This window comes from Aythya fuligula, chromosome 15 (genome assembly GCF_009819795.1).
Source record: "Aythya fuligula isolate bAytFul2 chromosome 15, bAytFul2.pri, whole genome shotgun sequence".
NCBI classification, from domain to species: domain Eukaryota; kingdom Metazoa; phylum Chordata; class Aves; order Anseriformes; family Anatidae; genus Aythya; species Aythya fuligula.
The window spans coordinates 13,590,310-13,616,306 of record NC_045573.1 but is presented as its reverse complement, the minus strand read 5'-3'; the positions used below and the strand labels follow the sequence as shown (position 1 = coordinate 13,616,306).

The following is a 25,997-nucleotide window of genomic DNA, read 5'->3' as shown; positions in this document are numbered from 1 at the left end:
TGGGAGGAGTCCGTTGTATGGGATTTTTAAGTGTTGATTTTAAACAAAATTGTGTAAACAGAAGCAATCTAAGATTGCAGGTTAAATTATGTGCATTTTTCCTTAGAACTTACGGTAAATATATGATCTCTTACACCTCCACACAGAGCAGGATGACTCCTATTTGGAAGCATGATAGCTATAGTCCCAGAGGAGACAATAGTTATTTGCTATTTATTGTTACAGACGGCTGCATTACCAGAGGGATTTAAGGACATTTAGCACAACACATGCACTCTGTAACTGAGTGAACATGCCCTTTTGCAGACACATCTTCCCCTCTCAGTGCCGCCTGGAGCACTGAAACTTTCAGGCATTGCCTTCTCTGCGATTGCCGACACCTGTTCTATGGGAGCAGATAATTCTAGAGGCCTGTCATTTCCTTCTCCAGCTGCCATCTCACCTTCCAGTCTCCGAAGGGCCCTGTCACCCTTAATCACAGTTTTCCTTGTGATGGAAACCACAGGTGAAGAACCAGACAGGTTCCAGACTTGCCCACAGCAGAATTGTTTTCAATTTATTCATTGGGAAAAAGATGGGGGGAAAACAGGAAGACAGGGTAAAAATGCAGACACAGTAAAATAGACAGCTACAGCAAAAGCAAATGAGCATGAATGATGCTCCTATTGGATTTTCTTCCTCTTAAATTCCTTTCCCCGTGTGGAGAAAGCACACATGTACTAGTACTCCAGGCAAAGATCAAGGTGTCATAAGGTTTGGGCTGGATCAGGTTCGTGCTGTAAAACTGAAGAATGGATTTTCATGCAAAGCTCTCTAAACCTACCTGCATACATGTAGGTCCACTCAGGTCAACAACATCAAAACTCCGATTTCCCTTTCCTTTTTATTCTTTAGGAACTTCTTCAGCCAGACTTTAAGGCAGTGGCCATAACTAAAACCTTTTCTCCTACTTAGGTATCTGCATTTAAAAAAAAAAAATAAAGAGCAGTGGACAGTGCTAGGCTGTGCTGGACAGCCTTTTCCAAATGCATCCAATACATTAAATCCTTAGAAATTCTGGCTGGGCTGTGGTGAAACCTTTTGTGAAATCTTGCCCTTCAGAAGTGAGCCTTGGAATCTAAATTAGGATTTAATCTAAGGTACAGATATTGGGACAGTTACATGTCACTGAGAAGACGTAATAAGAACAGATTTTGTAGAGACTAGTGCCAACGTGATAAAGAATTCCTTCAAATTTCAGCGTGAGGGCTAGACTTGGGCAGAAGTTACATTAATCATTTTTCAGGTTCACTGTTTTGGCATCACAGCTCAAATGCTTTACTGATTGAATCCAGCATTCAGTGAAGGACTCTGCACAAAGAGACTCACCCGATTGCTGCTCAGTCATACTCAGTCCAAGTCTGCTCAGGATTCAGACCTCAGTCACCATGTCCCATGCTACGCTTTGTAATGGGAGATGAATACCATTTTCAGTGTCTAACCATACATGAAAGGCTGGGCAGGTAGGGTATGGAGCGATACTCTTTTTTGAATGTAGTCACTCCATACAATTTTTCTCTGCTGGCACTAAATAAAAATGAACGGCATGTTCTGGAGTGCTGTATGCTTAATGTCATGAAAACTGTAAGAAACATCCTGCACCCCTACCACAAGATTATGTCCATATTCTGAATCTACAGCAAGCTGGAAGAGGACTTGGTAAAAACTCCTGTTACCTTCAGTGGTCTTTGGGTCTGAGGTAACTAAGTGATGTAGCGTAAATAGATCAGGATTTGGAGGAAGGTTTAACTATGCACCATCTATTTTATAGTGCCTTTAAACCAATATTTACAATAGCTAGCATCAAGTGATTCACTACTTAAAATGCTTCCAAACACACTATTGACAAAGCTACAATTTGCTTTCAGTCTCCAAACTCTGGATGGGTATTTTTGGCCCTGTCTTTTTTTATATATATATTGACATTTAACTTTTTCAGTGCAGAATGTATATTGACGGAGCCATCAAGAGAGCAAACACATTAAACCTAAAACAACAAGCAAAAGCTCTAAATAATACAAAGCTGGACCTACAAGCATGTATGCTGAAGAGCTTTAGATAGCTGGATCTGCAAATAGATCCTCAGGCTTCCATTTGGGCTCATGTGGTAAATAAAATAAAAGCAAATCTTGCAATTAAGGAGACAACAGTTGATGGTGGCGGGTCAGAGCCAGGCTTGGCTTCCCTGGTTCCAGTCCTTCTGCAGTGTGGTATTCGCAAGGAAACGGGATCTGCTCAGAGCTGCCTGTTTAAAAAGTGCACTCGCAGAGCATCCACTACATCTTTTTGTCTGGTAAAAACGGGTGTTTCTGGTTTAGATGGTAATTCCCTGCTTGGGGGAAGGGACCTGCAGACAATCAGGCTCAGGGTCCTACGGGCACCAGGACAGCACTACACAGCCATGCTGACTCCCCAGGGCCCCACCTGCTCTGCCAAGGCTTCTGCCTGAGAGGAGAACCCAGCCTGTTGTTTTGGTTAGATTTCTTTCATCTGTTATTTGTAGGAGAGAAAACAGCTGCAGGTCAAGTATACTTAGGGCAGTACAGCAGCAGGCAGTGTCTTGACCAACGCGTGCTACCACAAAGCAGAGACCCAGGTACCTGAAACAACACATCCCTTAGCAGCCCAGGATGCTGCTACACAAACCTGAGAACAAAAGTTGCAGGCAAAGGTAACATTATTTTCTCTCAAGGTCTGAAGAAGGATGGATATTTGCAGTCTTCTGCCTTCATTTCTGGACTTTGATTCACTTCTATGTCCCTTCACTTCTTCACTCAGCTCAGCAATCTTGAGGCAACTATTTTGATCGCCAAGCTGTGTATATTTTCTCTTTTATAAATCATCCCTGTCTCTGTAGGATGCAGTGTTACAGCCCAGTCATTTGCTTCAGGAAAGGGTTTCCTTCCCTCTGGCAGTATGATCTCTTCTCCTCTCATGTTTGTGGATCTGGGCTTATGAAATAAACATTGCTTTAGCAACCTCAAAAACAAAACCTCCTTGTTCTTTTGCTGCATGAAGAATTCTGGCCTGATTTTAGGCTTCTCAAAGGATTAAGATCATGGCTGGAGGCCTCGGGATAATTTATTTTTGGAATTTTCTTCCTTTCTGTGGCAGAGGATCAACGGCAGCACCCCAGTCCAGCACGTAGAGGATTAGCCATTTAACACTGCCAGAGAGATGCAGGAATTTGGGTGTCCATGCACGTGGTCCCAGCGCAGGGAATGCCAGGCCTTAACCTTACAAAGTAAGCACCTGATTCCTGCCATCCTTAGCAGGGCACTAGGGAAGACGACAGGAATGCTTTTCTCAGGTTGTACCTCTTCTGTAGACTGAAGGTGTGGGAAAGCCTTTGTGAAGCACCTGTAATCGTGCTAACTCAGGGGAGTTGCATCAGGAAAAACCCAGCACCATGGGACTCGCCGTGGGCCGCAGCAGCACGGCTCCTCCACGCTGAAGCTGGAGCGAGACGAGTAAACCTGGCAGGAGCCTGCTGACGGGGCACCTCAGTGTCACCTCCACTCGAAGGGCAGCCCCCTCCTCACAACCCTGCAGGGACTGCCTGCCGTGAGGCGAGCTCGTGGGCCAGGGGCAACCAGGCTGGCTGCAGCAGCAGGTTCAGTAAGCGCAGCTGCCACTGGCGGGTTGCAAGCACAATATGAAAGCCCATGGATAGGGAACTATTTGCTTTTAATGGGCTGAGTGCTACAGAAGATCCCACACGGGCCCTACTTGCTAAATCGTTTTCTGTTCAGTTTATATCTCTCTTCTAATGTTAATTCCCCTTAAAGTCTTCTCATGTTTTATTTTCAGTTTTATCCTTTAGCCTTTTCCTTTCTGCCTTCTAAAGGAATTGTCTTTGTTGGCTGTTTCATTTCTCTTCCAAATGATTTTGTATGAAACTTTATTGAAAAAAGAATTAGGACTCCCCGTTGCAACCTGACGATGTGGCAATTGCTGAAAGGTTGGGAAAAAGTTGGGAAAAGCTGGGAATATTTCTGCATTTTCTGTGGCTAGGACTAGAAGGAGGAGCTTAGTCTTAGTCTGCTGATGTGGCTTGACAGAGGTGTTCACACAGCTTCTTTGGGAACGTCATGCTTCTAAAACATCATTCAGCTTCCTGGTTGCAGCTGCTTTTTTATACCTAAAAATCATGCCAAGTTCTCAAGCTCTTTATTTCTAAAGTTGCTATGCAATGGTCCAGAATTTCCCCTCCACTTGAACGAAAGAAATCTAAATGGGTATACATGCTGTGGCTTTTACAGCGCCATCTGAGCATCTCGTATCTTTTACTTTCTGTCTTCATGGTGCAGAACTCAGGTACCGGGGGTTTTGTTGTTTGTGGCAATTCACCCTCAGAGCCTACAGAGAGCAAGCAGTTCCATGTCCCTAGCTGACAGCCAGTCTCTTTTTACACCTCTAAAGAGCAGAGATGGAGAAAGTCTATTTGCACATGCAAACGAGAAAGCAAAACAGCAACAGGTATGGCCTCCTTTCAGTCCTGGGGGGGAAATAAAAATAAAAATAAAAAAATTGCTCTTGATTTCAGTCAGCTCCATCCCTTGGTTTGTAGGATATTTTCTTCCCTTGATTGAAAATGCAGAGAGACTCCCTGAGTCCTGCAAGCTGCTCTTATTAACGAGGCTCTTTTCAGTCTTCTCAATGGAACAACAGTGACGTGCAGTGGCTGCTCAGAGAAAGCACAGCACTAGAGAAGTTAACAGGGCAAAATTACATGTGGGCATATAGCTGTTGGGTGGCCATATCGTGATAGCAGTTAATCAATGAGTTTGGTGAAATTCCCAGTTATGATGATGTGCACTGCAGAATGCTTTTCAAGCATTAATTTATATCTTATCTTCATTTCTCATGTAGCAGTGCTATTTACAGGGTAATCACATTTTAACCTAATTTCCAAATTAGTTGAAAATATTTGTATTGACTTGCAGTGCTTGTGCAGGTTGTAGCTGACAGTGCAGGCTGAAATCTCTGCATATAATGAAAGAAAATGTGATGAAAATTATTCAATCTCTAAATGAGCTATTGAGGAGGTTTAGTTAAATCATTTATTCAACCTGAGGCAGTTGAATAGGAACGCTGCCATTAGAGGTGGTGAAGTACAGAAATGGCTATCAGTTAGTCTGAGGTCACAGAATTAATTAGTGGCTAAGTAAGATTTTGGGGGTGGCATTTGTCATTTTGGGGGTACATGCTGCTTTCCACAAGCCTCCATTGTTATATTATTGCCATGTTGTCTAAATTCCATAGGAACTAGGAGTTACAAGGGGATTTGCTGTGTGAGCAGCTTGCTCTCTGTGGGATTATTTTCTGAACTCTTTGGGGCAGCCGTTCCCACAGGCAAACCCAAGACACTGGGGTTAATCACAGGGTTAGCTGGTCTTTGAAAAGACGAAGGCTTACCTGTATTGAATTCAATTCTTTTCCCAAATGGGCGAGTACACGGTTCATCAGGCTTCTTGGAAATAAAATGGCAGAGAGGCAGCTTCAGAAAGAGCGGGTGTGGGAGTTACTGCTCCAATAAAGAATGGAGAATTGCTGCGGGAAGGATTGATGAGCTCTAGACTGTGTGTAGGAAGAGGCCCTTGAAGTTAGAGAGGGACGTTTGAATTATAAAACAGCCATCCAGTTGTTATGGTGACAGAGCTGTACCGCCAGGGTCCTGCTGCCAAGGAGAGGAAAGGACTTCAGTGAAGAGCAGAGCAGGACAGGGAACCCTGGGCAGACTCTGAAGGGCAGGTTTGTGCTCAGGAGAGGCTTGGGAGCCGGTGCTTGATTTTTCTTTTGGTTAGTTGTTCTGGAAGGAGACTTTGTTCACACAGTAACTGGTGTAACAGCCACCTGGCTAACTACCCCAAACAAATCCTAGTTTCACGAAGCAATCATGTCTTTGTACACTCATGTGGCAAGCAAGTGTTCAAACAGTAGGACAATAAAGACATCATGCTGTGCTTTTTTTGTTAATCAGACCATTCAGAAAAGCTGTTGCTCCTCAGCTGCTTTATTGACACCAAGTGCTGCTAACAGGTTCATCTGTGGCAAGCCACAGAAGTCAGGCAGAGCAGTTCCCTGTAAGACATGGGCAGTGGTGGTGGTTCTCCTACTCATTACCTCAGTGACAGCCAGTTCAACCCCTCTGCTACTGCATGCCTCCAGACCAGCGTGTGACTGGGGGCTGACTGATGTGAGTTGTTTTTTTTATATTGTGCCTTGTTCAGCAAAAATCAAGTCACAGTTATGAGTCCTGCCACCTGGGTTTTTGCATAAATTCCAGTGGCAACCTAAGCAATGAATGCCGGGACGTGAGGTGATCCTGTAAGTGCGGTTTGAATCTAGAAGAAAGGCTTGTGAACATCTTAATTTGTGTTGGCTGAGAGCACCCTGAGGCGCTTTCTTCCTTCCTTTGTTTTCATGAAATACTGCATTATTTGTGAGTTTGAGAAGGAAAAATTTTATGCTGCACGCTGTATTGAAACAATTTCTTTTTTGTCTCTTCATTGAATGAAACAGGCCTAGTCCTCTCAGTTCTATCTTACAGAGAAATATTCCATTTTATTAGAAGTACTGAGGACCAAATCAAGGCCCTGTCACATTGGATGTCATGGACAGGAAGCTTCCAAGTCTGCTGGCTCCAGCTGTTGCCTCATTTGCAATGTATTGCCTTTCTAAACAGAAAGGCAGGTAGCTCAGAAGACTTGTTATTGCAAGTCCAGCAAAGTTTGTTGTTTCTGTGGATTCTTGCCTGACAGTTATAAAATTATTTTTGTGTGTTTTCTTGCATAATTAAATGCTTCACTGCATAATACTAGTCAAGTGGGAGCTGTGGCAATAAAAGGTTTATGATGCCAAAGGGCTTTCACAGCGGTGATGCAGCCAACTCCAACAGGCTGTAGAAAAGAGACTCCTCCACAGTGCAGTTCGGTTCAGTCTCTCTGTATGCTGCAGGCATTACAGGCAACGTTAGCTTATAAATATTTGAGGAGCCCAGGTTGGATGGAGAAATATGCCAGCTCCTCCAGCAGCCAGATGCGTTGTCCAGAAGCATCAGCCATTAGCAAGTGCTGTTCGGCTATTGGCAGACAAATCCATTTCGACACCTAGGGAGCACTACACTGGGAGAGTCCCAGCCTTCCATGACAAGTGTTTGCCTTGTCCCTGGCAAAAATGAAAACAGTAAAATAATGAGCCAAAAGCTCTTCAGGGAGCTGCCTGCCATCCTTCCAACCCCAAGCAAGGAGTCTTCAAGCTAGCTTTGAAATGAGTGGTAGAAGCAAATTCCCTCAAGGACTAAGACGCTGCTTTTTAACACTTCACTGTTCATCAGCTCTGGTCAGCTCCAGATTAAACCCATTAACTTAAACCACCAGGGGAATAGGATCAGGCTGTAGAGGTGGTGTGCTGAAATAAATGCATTTTAATTCTCAAGACTGTTGTGAGATGACTTGAGAATATAAATACAGCTGTGACAGCTTGGCTGATACACAGAGATACACAGATACTCATTACCTGATGAAAACTTGTGTGTTTACAGTCTCATATTCCCTCTTCTCTGATGATTTTAGAAGTAGCAGCTTCAGCACCTTGTCCTCACTGGTGATGGCACCTGAAAGCTTCCAGTAAGATCAGATAGATGTTTTTTCTTAGGTGATAGATTGGGAAACTAGGTTGCATGTCACAGGAGATTTCAATCTGTCAATGCTGCTTCAGTTTCAGTGTGGTGTGACATTGCATTTCTCTTCCTTTCCATTGAGTACCTGAGTCCATATAACCTGCAGACTGCTAGCTAACTGCTTTCCATGGAGGAGCCATCCCAAAATAGTGTTCATCCCACATATAAGTCTACCAACCTGATCCTGCACCACTGTTAAGAACAGGAGATGTTCTGCCTTTGTACTTTGGCCTGGAAAAATTACAGATGTTTCCAAGTAGTCTACAAGGAAATATGTTCATAGATCAGGAGTGGACAATGCCACCACAGTCCCCAAGAAAGGAAGATCTGATCTAATCTAATAGAGGTGGGAAGTTAGAGTTCATCTCTTCTACTTTGTTATTGCACAAAGTTCGATGCTTTGGTGAATCTCACTGAAGTTGCTCATCTTGTGCTCAGAATAGAATTGACTGATTTTTGGTGGGGAAAAAAGAAAAAAAAAAAAAAACTGTTGTCACTGAGAGAGGGTTAAGAACTGAAGAGCTACAGAAAACCATAGCATTCTGTTTCCTGAACAACCTCATTTACATTTCCTATACCAGTCCTGAAATCTGTCTGGTTCAGTTGTTCAATCCTTAGTCAGTCCGTCATATTCAGGAAATGAGCCATGATATAAAGGTATTTATTTTTCTCTTATAATTTATATTCCCAGGTATTCATTTTGATTGAGTTTAATAATTTCAACATTTGTGACAAATAAACTAAACCCAATACCATTGCTCTATTTCCTAAGAGTAAAAACAGTTAAAATTGTTTGCTTTTTATTTTTTATTAAAAAAAAAAAAAAAGTTAACAGTACATTTTCCATCCCCTGACTTTTTAACTTTAGGTGGCCAGCAGCTGGGATATGTGTCCAGATGCAGTGAGTTACTGTCTTGGATACAGCAGTTCCTAGGTGGGATTCTGTAGGCTTTAAAATAGAGCAGCTACAGCCTCGTGAATGTGGCAGTCTCCTCTTCTCTTCAAACCATACCAAAAGTAGCATGTATGGAAATGAACCATTTCTTTCCAAATACAGCCAACTGCTCAGTGTTGTCACAAGATGTCAGCAGAGACTGCTGCTTCTGTGCAAATCCGTGTAAAACACTAAAAGGTCTCAACTCAGCATTCAAAGTCTGCTTGCTAGCATTACATACGTGTCACCAACTTGGGATGTGACCCAGTGGTGGATACTGCCACTGCTGATGTCCATCCAGAGACTGAATGTGACAGTAGCGTTACTGCTGAAAGTGCTGGCAAAAGGGGGGAAACATTTGAAGGCCCAGTTAGGGTTAAAACTGACTTGTAAAAAGTACAAGAAAGTTACTACAGTAAGACAGCTCTATAATGTTTCAGTAAAAGTAAAAAGATTATGTTTTGTTTTTGTTTATGTTTTGTTTTGTTTTTAACCTAACTATAACGTATTTTAGTAGCTAAAGACCTATAACCTAAAAGAGGGATGGCTAAAGCCTGTGGGTTGAACTGGCCTTCGGGGTGGTGTTGCCTGGCCTCCAAGAACATCTGCCCAGCGCCTGCGGTTGCGGAGCTAATGACTGTGCCTGCTGAGCAAACAAACGGGGAGCACTGGGGCACAGGGGAGACTCTGGAGCACGGCTATGCCAGTTCCAGGGAGAGTTGAGGCAACTTCATCTGTTAATAGGAGACATGTTTTTTACTGGTATATACTGGGACACTGTTTCACTCAGAGAAATTTGTAAACTGAAGCAGAGAAAAGGGAAATCAAGACTTCTGAAGTAGAAATGCTGCTCTATGGCACCCAGCTCAGGAACAGACCCAGACTCCCTGTGGTTGCATGTCTGCATTATATTCACCGGCCTTTCCTCTAAAGCTCTTACAAGTCTTAAGTTTTTCTACCCCCATGGATTTCTGTGACCTTTCCTATCCTAATCTGCCATCCTTTGAGGGAGCCCGTGCATGGCTAGCATTGGCCAGTAGCTCTGTGCACTCTATCAGTTCAAATTACTGCTCTGCTCTGCTCAGTATAATGTTTATTTTTCTTCACTTTAAATGTGGCCAATTACCTATGAGTTTGCAGTTCACCAGGAGGTACTGGGAGCAGTCAAGTCTCTTTGTTTCACTAGTGCATTTTGGAAAAATACAGCAAAGAACTGGGTATCATGTAAATATTAGTTTCATTATAAGTAGGAGGCTGATAAGATCACTTGGATTGAATTACATAAAATCTTTTCAAGGATGTTTTCTCTTTCTAGTATAATATTTCAAATTGTTTAAAGCTATTGTTTTCTATTATTTCTATCTAGTTTTGTTGACTGTTCAAAACAATCTTTGTATTCAGAAGAACTTTCAAAAAAAAATCAGGGGCTATGCAAGTATAGGAGCCAAAATTACTCTTTATTACCATTGTGCCAGATATTGCAGGAAGTCAGAATGAGAAATTCAGGAAAGCCATGGAAATGTGAATTGCTCTAATTGAATAACAGATTCATTGGCTTTCTAATTAGGTTTGATCACTTGAGTACTGTATATCGTAGTTGCGTAAGTATCTTATAAATACCTACCACATGTGACACAGGTACTTCAAAAGCATCACATAAACTGTAGAATAGATCTGCAGAAAAAGATAAAGAAAAATATATGTACATCTTAGTTATTCCATGTCTTCATAAATAATTCCCAGCTCTGGGTTGTCATTTTATTTAATTTTACACCATTCAAAACCACTGTTATATAACATCTGCAATAAACACTGAAAAATAACTCAGATGGTATGTTACTATTACAGCTTACTGTAATGTCTGACTAACATCATATAATTGTACTGTGTTAGATAACTTCACCAGCACCAAAATATAGAAGTGTTACACTTTACATAATTCACTTAAAGAGCAATTCAGGTGGAATTTTGGCTACAAAGGATTTTTTCTTATCCTCCTTATAGCGTTGATTTGGTATGCTTTAACTTGTCAAATGACTCCATTACACTGCCCCAACGCAAGGCAACATGGAAAATACGTGAAAACCCATGTGGGAACAACCGAGAATTACAAATTGTACTGGCTGTTAACAGGACTTCTACGTCTTGCTCCATTCAGGACTTCTAATCTCACTTCATTCTGATGGCACGTCTGCCACCCAAGGTCTTAGGCTGGGATTTGGAAACCTCTGGTTCTGCTTGAGCATGGGCAGTGTTTGTGCCTCAGTTCCCCATTCACAGCAGCGTTGTAATGTTTTCCTTTCCTTTTACCTGCAAAGCTCACTGCTGTTTTTCGTGAAGTGCTTGGTACTGTGGGACTAAGCTCAGTAAATGTGCAATCTTTAAAAAAAGACAACGATCAAATCGTTCTGATGTTTAACAGAGGTAGGTAGATGATGCCCTTTGCGCTGCTGGAGGAAGCACAAGGGACTTGCCCAATGGCAGCGTGCCTTCCTGTGTCACGGTCTGGAGCTGCTGTAATATGCTGAAGTTGTCCGTAACAGGACAGAAAGGTAGCAGGGCAGTTTTACACTTTCAGGTCTTTATGTCAGGCCACAGTAGTCAGAAAAAATTTCCTGAATAACTTCAGAGGGCATGAAAGTAAATTTTCACTTAAGTGCAATTGCCCAGAGGTAAAATAAATGAAAACTAAATTGCTTGGCCCTTCAGATAAAATTCAGGCATCCTGTGTGCTCAGTTTTACTCAGCAGTTTTGGGCACAGGTTAAACATACTGTAGCACAAAGCAGCATGTTAGTGTTTTCATGAGAAAGAAGCATCAAATTTGCGAAGTAACAATTGGGAAATCTATTAGATATGTCTTCTGAGTTACCAGATTGGAAAAGCAGCTTGTAATGAGCTGAAGGGGGTAAGTACGTAGCCCAAAGCATATGATAGATTGGGGCTGGCTGCAGTGGTTAATTAAAACATCCAGAAAAGCAGCTGTAGCTTCTCTGAGAGTAGTACACACCCCGTTATATTGCCCTTGAGAACTTCACTGCCATAGTCAGGGCTGTCTGGAGGGTAACGAGTATTGAGTCATTCACAGTATCTAGGCCTTACATCCTTTCATTTCTTCACAGCACCAAAACTCATTTCTAGAAAATCATAGAATAATTTCAGTTGGAAAAGACCTTCAAGATCATCAAGTCCAACTGTCAACCTGACTTACAGAGTCCCATCATTAAGCCATTTCTACAACAATTATTCTCATGTATTATTCCTATACTAACCCTAATCAATCTTTTCCACACTTCAAAGAATGTGAGGATGACATGGAGCTTTCTGCCTGGCAAGTGTCAAAGCCTGAATGTCCGCCCAGCATCACTTTTATACTGCTGTCCTCCATTTAACTATTTATTAAAGGCTGGAGTTGTTAGGACTTTCTGTTCCTGTGGCCCCTTTCCCCCAGGGTTATCCAGTGGCATTATGCCACAAGCATTGGGGGATTTTTACCATAAGAGTAATGATTCTTAAAAAGATGGCATGATGATGTGTTTCTCCTTAGTCACTAGACATAGCTGACATAGAGTAGGCTTCTGGGGTTCTCTGATCTCTCAAATGATCATTTTTGCGTGTTGTCACAGCAGTAGTGTGGTTGTGGTAGAGGAGCCAGGAGGGCCTCTTTGGGGAGATGCTATGGAAAAGAAAGATCCTATAAATGTGGGAAGTGGACACTAGACTAGATATCCTAGCCATGCCATGGTGTTGGAGATTATCACTGAATTTCTCCAGATTCTCTGAAGTTCTTATTCTGGACATTTACATTTGATTTTGCTTTGTGCAACAAAGCCGTATGGAGTGTGCAGTATGAATGGAGAATTCTTAGCCCCCACACTCTCTGCCTGGCTTCAGGTATACAGACATCATATTTCGTATATGGTAGAGGCTGCCAATGTGCCTGGAATTGTGGGCATACCCATTAGGAGTCTCAGAGGAGAAATCAGAAGCTAAGTGGACCGTGCAGCCTGGCCTGCAGGGTACTCTGAGGGACAACAGATGGGGAAGCAGAAAGACAACAGAAAGCCAGAAATTTGTCTTGTTCTAAGCAATGAATGTTGATGTCGTATGAGCTACCAGCTGAAATTATTTTAAAAACACTAACAATGAAGCATACTTTCTTCTAAAGCTACAAAGCTTTCCTTATTGACAACACTAAAAATGTTTTACTGATTTATCAGAATTTTTGTATTTTGTAGATAATTTTGAGGAGAGTTTATGGCAGCTGGCAAGATACTTAGTCACAGCCTTGCCATTTTTATTACCCCCAGTGACCACACAGACCAAGCAATCCACATTTCTGTGCTCTGCCAGGTTCTGTTGTTGCAATGATACCTGCTGTTCATAGCGCCTGTTCACGCCGCCGTTTCAGGCCCACGACTCTCGCTGCCAGGAGGAATACAGCCCCAGTGAGCACTTCTGCGACAAACGAGATCCATACCAGGGCCAGAGACCAGCCAAACCTGATGTCAATTTCTACCAGGACATCCTTACTCCTCAGGAGGCAGACAGCTTCTTCAAAGGCAGCAGCTGAATATGCGATGTAGACACAAATCCCTGTAAGCGTAACAAGAGCTGGGAAAGAAAAACACATTCAGTTAATCAGGATCCACTGCAGAAAGTAAAAATACCTGCACTTTGGGCTTCCTTGCCATTCCTTTCTATCTACCTAGGCCAGATTACCATTTAGCCTCTGATTACTTCCCCAGTTGTGTCAAAGCTGTTTTTTAGGGAAGGGTGAGAGAAAAAGTATTATTTTTCTATATATTGAGTTTCTCGTGTTCAATACTGAATCAAAATGTGTAGCAACAAGCCTTCTGCAATAGAAATCTAGTCATGTCTTTTACGGGTACCTCATGCATCTCCGACTTCATTGTATGTTATAACACATCCTAATTTCTCATTGCTGTGCATCATGTACAGTTGTTTACGCAAGAAAGCCCATGGCAAGAGGTTCTTGCATTTCAGGTCAGTGACCTGAATTTAGGCTGGTTTTGAATGTTGACTCTCAAGCAAGAAGCCAGATGTTTCCAGAATGAAAGGATTGTACTGAATCTAGCAAACTTGGGGAACTGTACATCTAGCACAAGCACGTGCTAAATCCTGGGATTATCATCTGTTCACTCAAAGGACATGTACAAACTTCAGACTTCATTCAGTGACAAGAAAGAAGACAGAGGAAGGCCCATAATTTGAGGACTGTGGTCTAGGAGAAGTGGGAGTCACTGGAACATTTGTTGGAAAAGACGGTGTCTTATCTGATTCTGAGGGATACAAAAATCAGTTGGGCTTTTATCACAGCGTAAGTCTAGATGTGATTATGGTTTTGCCAGAAAGACAAGTTTTAGTAGAGGCAGACTAAGACAGAAGATAATTGGGTTATCCAACAGTCAAAATTCATACTCATGTTCTTGATTTTAGCCATACTTTTATGTCTGTGCCTTGTTCTAGGCCTCTGCAAGGGGAAAAAAAAACAAACAAACAAACAAACAAAAAACTTTTCTATACTTCTTGTGAGCTGAAATGGAAATAGTGACTGCTTCACTGAAGTTTGAGGGTTTGTTGAGTTGCGTTCCTCCTCAAATGTAACTGCATTTAAAAAAAAAAAAAAAAAAAAAAGTGGAACCAAATACTATGTCTTGGGATGTGGAACATATCAGTTCTGCTATTTTCCCAAATAATCACATTTCTAGAATTACAACCTAAAATACTTCCTTCTGGCAGGACAGGACTATCTAATCAATATCAAGCTTCATGAACTGGAATATCGTATAGACCTGTTACATACATCAAGCCTCAGTGCAGCTGAAACAGCCAAACAGTACTGCCTGAGTAGGAGGCTCTGGTCTCGTATCAGTCTGTACACGCTGACCTCAGAAACAACACTAGCTGCAGGTTCAGAACGAATTGTAGCCACCCTTCCCCAGTAATGTCTTTGTGTTTCCTTTCCCTCTCTGCAACCCTGTGTGTCTTAGAAAGGCAGAGTACTCCACTCCTCAATAGGATAATCGTGCTTTGCACTTCACAGCTTTTCATCTTTCACTTACTATTTAGGGTAGTTTTCAAATAGCCTAAGCCTTTTTAGTGAGTTCAGCTTTCTGATGTTCTAAGGAAATAGGACATACAGGGTTGTTGGTTTTTTGTTTGTTTGTTTGTTTGTTTGTTTTTCAGAATAAAAGCATAATGGGTGGTGGCTGGTCTTTGTAAGAACTTCAGACTGAAAGGTTCAGTCAAGACTTTGAGACAGCAGCACATTTATTTCCAAGAATCTCTTCTCACTCTCTTCTTAAAAACAGGATTATAGGAGCAGGTGATGTGGACCAATACTGACGATCCCCTTTTCTGTGGGAGAAAATTTCTATTGCAAGTACCTCACAAAACACTACTGAATATATCTTTGGGGGAGAAAAATGGAGATGAATTTAAACCCAGTTATCCTACTTCAACATAATGTTTTTTGTTTTAATTCATAAATGACTTTTTAAAATGCAGAGGTTGTGGTTACAGCAAAAATAATGACGAAATGAACCCCACAAAACTTAAAAGAATCTGATGAGCTTCAAATTGAAATGTTACACCAACTAAAACAGCTCTTTGGGGGCTCCTTCCATAAGAATTTCAAAACATGGGATTTCAGTTTAGTAATCTGAACGGGGGCAATAAAAACAATGGAGCTTTCATCCCCTGCAAAAGTCTGGTTGTAAAGAAGTTGGTAACCAGGCCACTACCACATGAAGACATGGGCAGAAGGGCCAGGAACAGGTGAGTAACAAACAGGTGGTTCAGGTGGCAGCAGTGTTTGGGTGCATTTCACTGGATTTTGGGTGAACTGCAGTAATTGCACTTATCTTCCATGTGAACAGTGCTGCTGTTCTCAGTCCAGCTACCAACAGGAAAGGAGGAAGGGGTTTATTTAGGGGTAACTTCAATGAGCAGCGCTGTTCGGGATCCTTGTCGGCCCAATGCAGGCTGAGGGAGACTCTGGTCTCACTCACATTTGGACTGGGGATCAGAACCCAGCTCTGCACTGGTGCAGACACAGCCCTGGTCCACGAGGATTAAAGAGGAACTCTGGTGTTACCATAGAGCAAAAATAATGAAATATATATAAAATCATCATATTTTTCAGACAATATGCTGTACAACTGGCGATTGTGACGAATCGGAAAATTCTTCTGTGACATGCTCCCTACAGCACCTTCCTTGAGGAACACAAACCTCTTCAGTCAGTGTTGCACTGTAAGCATGTGACTGATGGGCAAATAACCCTCAGCGTCTTCCCTGTACGGTGTTTGGCCTTCTCACAAGCCACTGAAGTCCTAGAACCTGCTGCTGTGACCTGAAGCTGCCTGTGGCAAGCTGTGCTGGGGTGGTGCAACGAGCTGAAGGCTTTGTGCCCCAACAGTTAGGAGACAACACTCCAGCTCAGAACTAGCAGTAAAGCCAACCCAGGAATACCAAGCAAAACCCTCTTCAGGAACTCTATTCAAACTCCTTTGAAAATACATCATTTAATTTGTAGGTATAAGGTGTGTGCCAGCCTATCAAACCCTGTGCTCTACTAATACCAAAATCACATCTCCATAACTTCAGATTTCAGACCTCACCTGTGAAGACTCCAAGCACTGTGCTGTGAAGGTATTTAATCTTTTTTGTCAATGGACAGAGCAGTCATATGTTCAGGGTGTGACTTGCTCCATGTGGATGTATGGTTGTGTGTGCTCACAGCCACTCCTGGCTCTGTGGGGCAGCTTTTCTACTCCAGAGCCCTGTCAGGAGCTGCACAGACACCAAGTGAATGAGCAGCAGCATTATTCTGAAAGCGAAGTCTTGCTTCACCTTTTCCTCTGGAAGGTAAAGTGATGTTTCCCAGATATAATCTCTTATTATCTAAAAGCATTAAGCCAGGAGTTTGATATAGTACCTCCAAAAAGAAAAAGCAGACCCGTCATTAGAAGCAGTAGGTAGGCCCTGGCAAGAATACTGATGAATCCAGTCATTCCTCCAAAAATCATCAATATCAGGCTGAGGGGCATCAGGATGACAAATGTCCCATGCATGTCTGAAGAAAAATGGAGAATGTTAGTATCATAATGTTTTACTGTGGTGTCACTGGATAATTAATAATTAATAACTTGTAATCAATCATTATTGAGAGCAGGGCCCCTAATCAGGATGAAAGCCTTTTTCTGTGCAGCACGAACAAGGAGCTGACCTATCTCTGGGGTTCTCGGTTTAAGTAGGCAGGACAAATACACGATATGGAGAAGAAGGCATCACTCAGAGGGAGCCCTTTACAGACTGTGCTTGAGAGACTGTGACGATAAAGGATACGTCTACATGGACATGTTTAAGCAATAAATCTGTTTCCAGGTATTAAACCTAGCTGGCTAGCAGGTGATGCATTGCATCTGGTAGTCACTAGCAACCTTAATAAAAAGCAGTCAGGTTATCTAAATCATACCTATCATAGTGAGTGGCATTGTTCTGTTTGGCTGGTGAAGTCTAGCAGATGCTTTGCTTAAACGCTTTCTTTTCTGTCACACCCTCTGCTGATCTACCAAACTGTTGACCTTTTCCTCTGTTGCAGCAGAACAAGAAGTAGAGGCAATTTTCCCTACCCAGCTCTCATTCTGTGTCTGTCATTGTTTTCTACAGCAGCTTCACTAAGGACATTAGCCTCTGCTGGTTTATTTCCTCCTATGCTAAATGTTTTACATTAGTCCTTATTGATCCCTATAACGTTTGAATAGCTGTGTAAACAGAGGGTTGCTATGTATTTTTCATATCATGCTGTTTTTCCATTATAAACCATCTTTGTCTCATTCTCTCTCATGCAATCTATTCACAGTGTTCAACCCTACCTTTCCTAGAATAATAACAAAAAATCAAGTAAATGCAATTTCCAGCATCCTCTTACTTTATACCTGAATAGAGAAAATTTACTGAGAAAGGAAACCTACATTCCATTTTCTGAGGGGTTCTGGGCTTCAGTGACTTACTTAATTTCACAGATAAATAACAATACAACATTAGCTAGTTCCCAAGGAAAATGAGTCAGAAGATCAGAGTTTGTGTGTAATCAGATCATTTTTTTTAAGTGTCCGTAATTCCTGCTTAAGTGGAGGTACACCACTTGTCACTGGGTAAGAAGCCAGCTTATCCTCTTCAGTATAATTGTAATGATTGCACACAGTCAGGGATCAACTTGTGTTGCTTCTGTGCTTGTTCTTTCAATTAGTTAGTTCAGTCTGTGTCTTTGGAGCTGTGACTCGTGAGTGATGCTCAGAACTGCAACACCCACTTGACTTTGATAATTAGGTAAAGATTTGTTATTACCTCATTAATATAGGTATTTGTTCCTCCTTACCTTCTGTATAAAGAAGAATCTGCAAATTGCCCTTCAGCTTTACTCGGAGAAAATTTATGAATGGGAGTAACTTATTCATCTTATTCCTCATTTGTACTACTGTAAAGTCACTGAAGCAAGTTGGAGAATGTCTGTGTAAACAAAACTGAATCTGCGCTAAGGCTAATTAAAAAATGTAACTTGGTTCAGTTCTAGAACAAAGCTGCTCTTTCAGTCATCTTGATGGTGCCTTGTAATGTGTCAAGGACTTAGCTGTTTAGCTCTTAATGGTTGAAGCATCCTCTCAAATATTCCCAGTGAGTTAACGAAACATATTGAGGCAAAGTACTAGATTACTCTGATCAAACATAGCAAGGTGGTTTTTTTTGTTGTTGGTTGATTGGTGGTGGTTGTTGTTTTATGTAAGAAAGTCCTGGTAGTTTTGGTCATTATTTGTTGTAGCTTGGACTTTCCTTGGACCTGATGAGTGGAGAAAAGGAAAAATCTCAAGCAAATGTGATGAAAAAAGAGCAAACTGCCTCAGCTAGAAGATGCACCAAGCAATAGAGATAAATGAAAAGATGACTCAAGGGAAGCCAGAAATAAAACTATAACAAAAGCAAGAAAGATAGCATTCAGTTTTACAATGAACTGGCAATGAAATATTGTGACCTACTAGAAAGCTTGGATTCTCTTTGGAAAGCATGATGTGAGTTCTAGTTACTCTGGTGTTCTGGAGACCCCGAGTTATGCTCAGGGAGACATTGGAAGGCTCGGAAGAGCCAGCATGGGAACAGGGCAGATACCTCATTTCTTGAGTGGAATGTGGTCTTAAGACATAACTAGTCATTTTGTGTCGTACATGACATGCTCCCAAGGAAAAATGTTGCACATGACAGTTTTGGGAGGTCACCCTTTTGTTCCTCCATTTCCTTTCATTTATGCTGGAATTAGTTTCTGGTATTAAATGAGCCCGACGTAGCCCTCCATTGGTATCAGTTGATGTCCAGGAAGCAGGAATTCAGCATTCTGTGCAGAAGGGAGCTCTTTCTCTCTTTGCTTCTAAGTCTGGGGATAGTGCCTGGCCTTTCCTTCAGCAAAACTGGCCCATGGCTGATGTTGATGACTGGGAAACACAAACCTGCAGGAGTTCTCAGGTGCTAAGTTTCAAATCAGCATTCAGCTCACTGCGTATAAATCAGAATGTCAAAGCTGTTGGCAAAAGGAGGAATAGGCACAGAACTTGGCCCAGGAGATTTACATAGTAAGAGTGGTTGTCAGGCACACAATGCAATGTGACATGACAGAACAGAGGTTTGGTACACAACTGAGTTCTCATTTTCTACAGAGGCAGCAGGAACAGGCTCGTCTTCTGCCCTGGTTGTGCTTCCTGAGGGTATTAGGCCTGATTTTGATCTTCCACCTTCCTGATATCTATGTGTCCTCTTGGCTTTAGTAATACTAGTCTTGTGGGTAAGAGGTGAGAAGGGGTTGGAGGAAGGAAAGCTGATGCAATTAACATTAAAAAGTATGAATAGTGCAACTGTCCCTAGGCCTGGCTTTGGTGGGAGGGTAGCCACGTCAACACGCTCACCACAGGGCCTGTGCTTTGTCACATCCCTCACCAGTCCCTCACCGCTACCAAACCACTCCTCAGGACAGAAGTGCTGACAGCTGCTCGTTCTTTGACTTTCCTTTCCACCGTGTGATTTCAGCTTCTGCAGCTGGGACTGTAACCTTAGCTAGGACAAGTGCAGACAATCAGGCCCTGAGTGTCTTTTCTTTTGAACCAAAGGGAGAACAAACCCATACCCCAGACTGTTATCCTGGGGAGTGTCATAAACTGCATTACTGATCTGTGACAACTGCATGCAACATCAGAATAAAGATTTTTAGGCCCTCTGCAGTGAAGGTATGTATGTTTTAGGGATATATCAGGTGAAACCCCACACATCCCACTTAACAGCCTTTTCCTAAATACAGCTGGGATCATTGTTTCTCATGAATCACCTGTGGCTGTTTTAAAATCAAATATTTAATGGGCTGCATTTGGCTAAACAGGACTTCTATCACCTTGAGTGTTCTAGTTCAATACCTAATACCCATTTGTGCTTCTTCTGTGTAATCTGCAACTGCCTGGAAAACTTATTCTAAGATGCTGCCATGGAAACCACTCAGGAATTTGAATTCATGCCATCTGGCATATGATATTATGCCATTATATGCCTTGATTAGAGGGACAGAATTAGTTTATAGAAGGACATGACTTAAAATATCTTTACTGTATTTCTGCCTTCAATAATTACCTGGAAGAGAAGTTCAAACACAAACTTTGCAAACTTTTCTGTTTAGGTTGTGTTGAAATACACATTTCTGTTATGTATTATGCATATAACTCTTTATTTTGATAAGATCAGTATTGAAAAAACAATTATTTTGCACAACAGGTACGTGTACTTCCCATAAAGTAGATCTGTTTTCCACATTGATTTCTCAATAATGCCCGAGTTCCCTGTCAGTCTAGCCCAGAAGATCCAATCCTGAAACAAACTAACATATAAAAAGTACTTCGCTTGCTGCGTCTTCATGCGGTTTTACAGCTAGCCAAAGCTGCTTTACTCGAGCTGTGACCAAATGCCTCTAAGAGTGCTGTCCACACGCAGCATGCATCTAGATCTGTGCTTGGCAGACATTTCTAAATTACCATCTGACACCGTTGGTGATGAGCAGTTTGTAACAGATACCTCTGGGACGAGGTACAGGAATTGAACGGTATCGGAGCTAACCAACAGCAGGTCTAGCAGCTTTGTTAATCGTCTCCTGTTAACCTGATGGAGCTTTGTTGCTGCAAACTAACTTTGGATTTGTTTGCACAGCTTATAATATAGCAAGGAGCCTCTAGAAATCTGCAACAGTCATCTCATCAGAAATAATCCAAATGGCAGCAGCTCAGAAGAGCCTTATTAGGGACCTGTTTGCCTTCCCCAGCAGTAACTAACCAGCCCCTCAGAAGGAGCTGCGCAGAAGCCTGCAGCTCCAGCAGAACGCTGGCAGGAGCAACAGCCAGCAGGGCTGCCTTGGAAAGGTTTGGCAGGGGGGATGAAGTGGTGCACTCAGAAAGCCTGACCTGGTCAAAAGGAAGGAAGGAAACAACCTGAAGAAACAAGCAATAGAAAAGAATTGCTGTCTGTGGCTGGATGTAAGGCTTCTGGGCTAGAACCCCAGGGACTCAAGGGCCTGGATTCCCTCCTGTTCAGCAGAGAAAAGGTGGTGGTGGAGGAGAGCTGACAGCTTAGGGTGGCCCAGGATAATTGGCTAGGCTCTGGACTTTGGGTTGGCGGTGTCTGCTCTGTGCTCTTCTCTGCTAACAAATCTTTGAGCTGAACTGGAAGACAAAGTGAAGACAGTAGAAATATAATGATGCTGACCTGATGGGAAGCTTCAATGCCAGGAATGGATGGAATGGTAAGCATAAGCAGTGCAACACGGTTCAAATTCTATTGCTATGATAGCAATGATATAGGAAAATGAGAACATTCATCTGAAATTGTCACTCTCTGTTATTTCAGATTTCTGTACATATTTACTATAATATCTACTGTGAGGACTGGAGCCCCTCTGAAGAACCACTGCACTGGTGCTCAGAAACAACGATCTGTTTGGGTATACATCTGCCATATCAGTGAAGACAGAAATTCTGTGTACTGCACTTGGGGCTTATTTCACATGGCCCCTACACTGGCTTTTGATGGGTAGTCCAACCATAGCTGTTCTTTTTGATAAGTTGAAACCAAAAAGAAAAATTGCAGAGAACTGTAAATTCACCAGGTAATATGCAATGGCAGCCAAACAGATGGTCATTCCAGGATAGCACCATGAGTACAATCATTTAACTCAGTACAAATGAAGCAGGACTATTAAGAGGGGGGAGAAGAGTGAAAGCAGTTGGTTAGTGACTGTTACAGGGTCTGCATGCTGGGAGGAAATCCAGTCTTATTAAAGTAATTCTGTTGAGGAAGAAACTGAGGCAACTGTTACATTGCAACGGAGGTCTTTAGGAACTGACTCTACTGCGGAGCTTGTTTCTCTCCAGGAAGCGCCAGTTCCCTGCAGGAAGCACTAACTTGTCTGCAGCCTCATGGGTCCAAGTAAATTAATGACTTTAAAAAATAATAATAATACACTGGGGAGAATAATTTCAGCAGTTGTGGATGGGCAGCTGCACACTCCCATCTTGGTTTTACAAGCATTTTCTTTCAGTTGCGTATAAGTGGAAGCCACAGACATTACCTGACCATCCCAGGACAGCTCAGGAAGAAAATAGTACTAAATAAAGGGGAAAACCAGGTAGCCATCAGTAACTAACAGTTCCTGTAGTGTTATTTTTGTACCACTGGCTCCAGCTCTGCAGTGTAAATGGGCCCCAACACCAGCTATTGGTGCAAAGTTAAGAGATTTTAAGAGGAATTAAGCATTTGGTAATTTTGCATCTGCTTCCATCTTTGGACCAAAATGGCCTCTTTTAAGTTTTGGCCAAGTAACACATTATGGATATTGCTTTGATGTGCCAAAAGAAAAAAAAAAAAAAAAGGAAGGAAAGAAAGAAAGAAAGGTTCTGTGGTTCTGTGACACTTTGGTTTTCAACAAGGCAGGGGGAGTCAACACACATAAATCACCACGATTTAACAAATTCCACCATGCTCTGGAAAAACATTTGCGACAGCTTTCTGGGATCAGCAAATCATATTGCATGTGGTTCAGAATGTAGCTGGAAGTAATTGGTATGCTACTAGGCAGGGGTCACTCTCCAACCACAACTGAGACACATAGGAACAGGTTTTCTGAGCTTCCAAAAAGTCAAGTTCACAGAAGGGTCTTGCCAAGACACTTCAGTACCTAGCTGACACATTACTGATTTTCTTTTGACAGCTTAACTGTCCTACAAGAAGTACTCAAACCCAGCCTGGAGTACTGATTAATTCTGATTTAAAAAAATATATATATATTTACAAAATTGTCCATTTTGCTCAGATTACACTGGTGCACCTTTATTTAAATTTATACTGGCAATTACTACTTAAATGACAATACCGAGTTTGGTAAGTTAAAAATATTTGTATTACAAAAACTCCCAAGAGTAACCTTTTCCCACTGAAAGCTTTTTTTTTTCCCTTTTTTTTTTTTTGATAAAATCATTTTACAGCAACTCTTGGGGAAAACTTTTCAGTTGATTAAATCCTGCCACTCCTTCCCTCTCTCTGTATGTGATCCCCAACATCTTAGATGTGATTTTGAATGTTACCTGCTGGTAACAGTGGAAGCTTTGGCTTCTGTCAGGTTTTGCTGAAAGGATTACCTCTGACATCTGGGATGGGGTAACAGTCATCCTGGCTCAGCATCATTTGGAGAGGGAAAGCACTAGGAAGATTCGAGCAGTTCTGCTAAACACAGGCATGGTTCAGGTCTTTCAGACATGCAGAACCTGCTGCAGCCTGAGCTGCTGTTGTGAAAATCCATGTTAGAAAGTGCCCAGAAATGCAATAAAGAGGTTTTTCAGTTTCTGTACAAAATTGATGGGCTTCCATTACACCAAATTAGCAGAGCAGATCCAGAAAAAAGAAATAATGTTAATTTTATGTTATGAAAGCATAGAGGAATTTCCCTCAGAAAGATACCTTTTCGTGGTATTTCATAAAGTCCCGTATGGAGCAGAGGAAAATAAACACCTCTGGCAAAAATGCATTTTATAAATGCAGAAAATTCAGAAAAGCTCCTGGCAGGTAGTCAAGTCATATCTTTCTTTGGATGGTGGCTGATGTTTTAAACAAATAGACTCATCCCATAATGTAATCTGTAGTGGGAAAACATTTTATACATTGTAGGTTTGGGGAGGGGGGGTGTATGTCATATGTTCAGCTGGAGGGAGTGGTAGGAAAAGCAGTGGAAGGTTAATGTCCAGGGGAAGGCATGCTTGTGGCTAATCTGTTAGAGAAATTGCTCGGGGGTGCTCTAGTGATGTGAAAATCCATCATACTCTCGGGGTTAACAAGACTGAGGCTGACTGCCTGAGCGATGCTGCTGGTAGCACAGAACTTTAATTTGTACGCCCAATTGTTCTAATTTGTCAGGAGCTCCCTCTGAAGCATGCAGTAAGCCTCAAAGGAAACTGCTGGGAATGAATAGGGGAGGGATTGGAAATGTGGAGGGAGGCAATGTGCAGGCTTTTCATTCCCTAACAAAGGGTTCATCTTCAGGCAATGACCAGCACGTCGGCTGCCACTTAGACTCAGCTCTATGCACACGGGCACAGACCTTCCCTCATCTTTTTGGCTCTCGTGTCTAGTTAAGATGTGCCAGGAAGAGCACGGGAACACTGAAGAAAGCAGAATGGGATTCCTGATGTGTGACTTAAGTGCCCACACTAAGAGACAGCCCTTTACAGATTTTTAAGGAATAAAAGGCAAGAAATGTGCCTGATGTTACCAGAGCTGCTGAAAGGCAGTCTGCCAATCAAACAGGGAGAGATACGGGTGTACAGCAAGACAGGATGAGACTAATTCTGTGTGAATGTGACTCATGCTGACACCGGCACAGGCACACAAAGGAAAAAAATGCATTTAAAGCTGTGTAGTTAGCCTGTTTGCCCCTTGTAGCAACACATGAAGAAATTACCTTAACTACACTGGAATCAAGAACGTGGGAATTGTCCTCTGAAATTCTAGTTAAAATTTACTCTAGGTCAAGGTTAGCTGAAATATGATTCAGTGACCACCGGCAGAAAATACCTAAGGAAGAAATACGAAGCTCAGTACTTAACAAATCTAGATGACCCTTAGAAATGCCTGTTGTTCCTAGAAGTACAGCTGCTATTGCTGTGGTCTGTAGCCTAACTGCATTGAAACTGCCCATCTAAAATATCAAAAACTTCACTCTGTAACACGTTCTAATCAAACCTCACAGGTTCTTCTAACTAAAGTGTCCTTAATTCCTTACCTCCTGATTTTTAGGCATATTACACCTGCTTATAAGAAAATACACGAGTGTCTTTGCAGCCTGTGGTCTTTGCCCAAGAACCTAAGAATAGTATTTAATGTGAGAGACAAAATTTCTCTGAGGCTTTGAAGAGTCTGTAAACAGTTATGAATCCATTCTTTTCCCATTCATTATTTTTTTACACTTTATGACTACCAAAGACGTCCTTTGTTTCCAAGCCAACATCATTTTTGTATCAAAAAGAGCTCCATAATAGTCTTTGATTCTGTTTTGGCAGAATTCAGCTTCCATCAAAGAGCTGTAATCTAAAATTTCCTTGTCTGAGAAGAATTACAGATGTAGCATTTGCAAATATGAACACAATTTTTGAAGTGCCAATAATTTTGTCCTAAAATTTTAGACAACCTCCAACTTGCTAGTTGAGGTACCCACACTTAAAATGAGATCAGTGTGGTTAGGTTCAGTGAACTATTAAATAATAGTAAAAATTATATTACTTTGGAGTAAATTAGCCGGAGAGGATTACATGATCCAGCAGACAGTCATTCTCAGTTACCTGCACAGTTTTCACCAACATCAAGCAGCGGAGGTCCTGCGTCTTCCTATGCAAGGAAGATGACAGCAATGGGACTTTTACACTGGGAAGCACAGAGAACAACCTGTGCTGGTAGGCTTGAGCCTGTTGATCCGCCAGTCCCACAGTTTCAGCAGCCCACGGGGGTCGTGCTGCTGCTTTAACTTCGCAGCCACTGCTGCAGCACAGCTGCGTTAGCACCGTAGCCTTTCTTTGCCATGTTTAGCTCTGTCTGGAGATGCTGCTCCGAGAGACTAAAGACACTCTGAGCCTCTCGGAAGGGCTGCTCGGGGAGATGGATGGATTTGGGGGAGAGAATACAGCTTTAAGGCACAGGACAAAAGCATATATTCTGCTTGTATGGGGAAAACAAACAGGGTCAGAGA

At 42.1% G+C, this 25,997-nt stretch overlaps 1 protein-coding gene across 1 annotated transcript in view; it reads right to left on the bottom strand.

Moving 5' to 3' along the window:
• Positions 1-10,093: 10,093 nt before the first annotated feature.
• Positions 10,094-25,997, bottom strand: part of TMEM114 (transmembrane protein 114) — an 18,065-nt gene continuing 2,161 nt past the window's right edge. The window contains exons 4-6 of the mRNA XM_032197791.1: positions 16,620-16,757; positions 13,031-13,270; positions 10,094-10,331 (exon numbers count right to left, since the gene is read on the bottom strand). Coding sequence (XP_032053682.1) covers positions 13,038-13,270; positions 16,620-16,757 — 371 coding nt within the window. The 3' untranslated portion in view covers positions 10,094-10,331; positions 13,031-13,037. The remainder of the gene's footprint in view (positions 10,332-13,030; positions 13,271-16,619; positions 16,758-25,997) is intronic.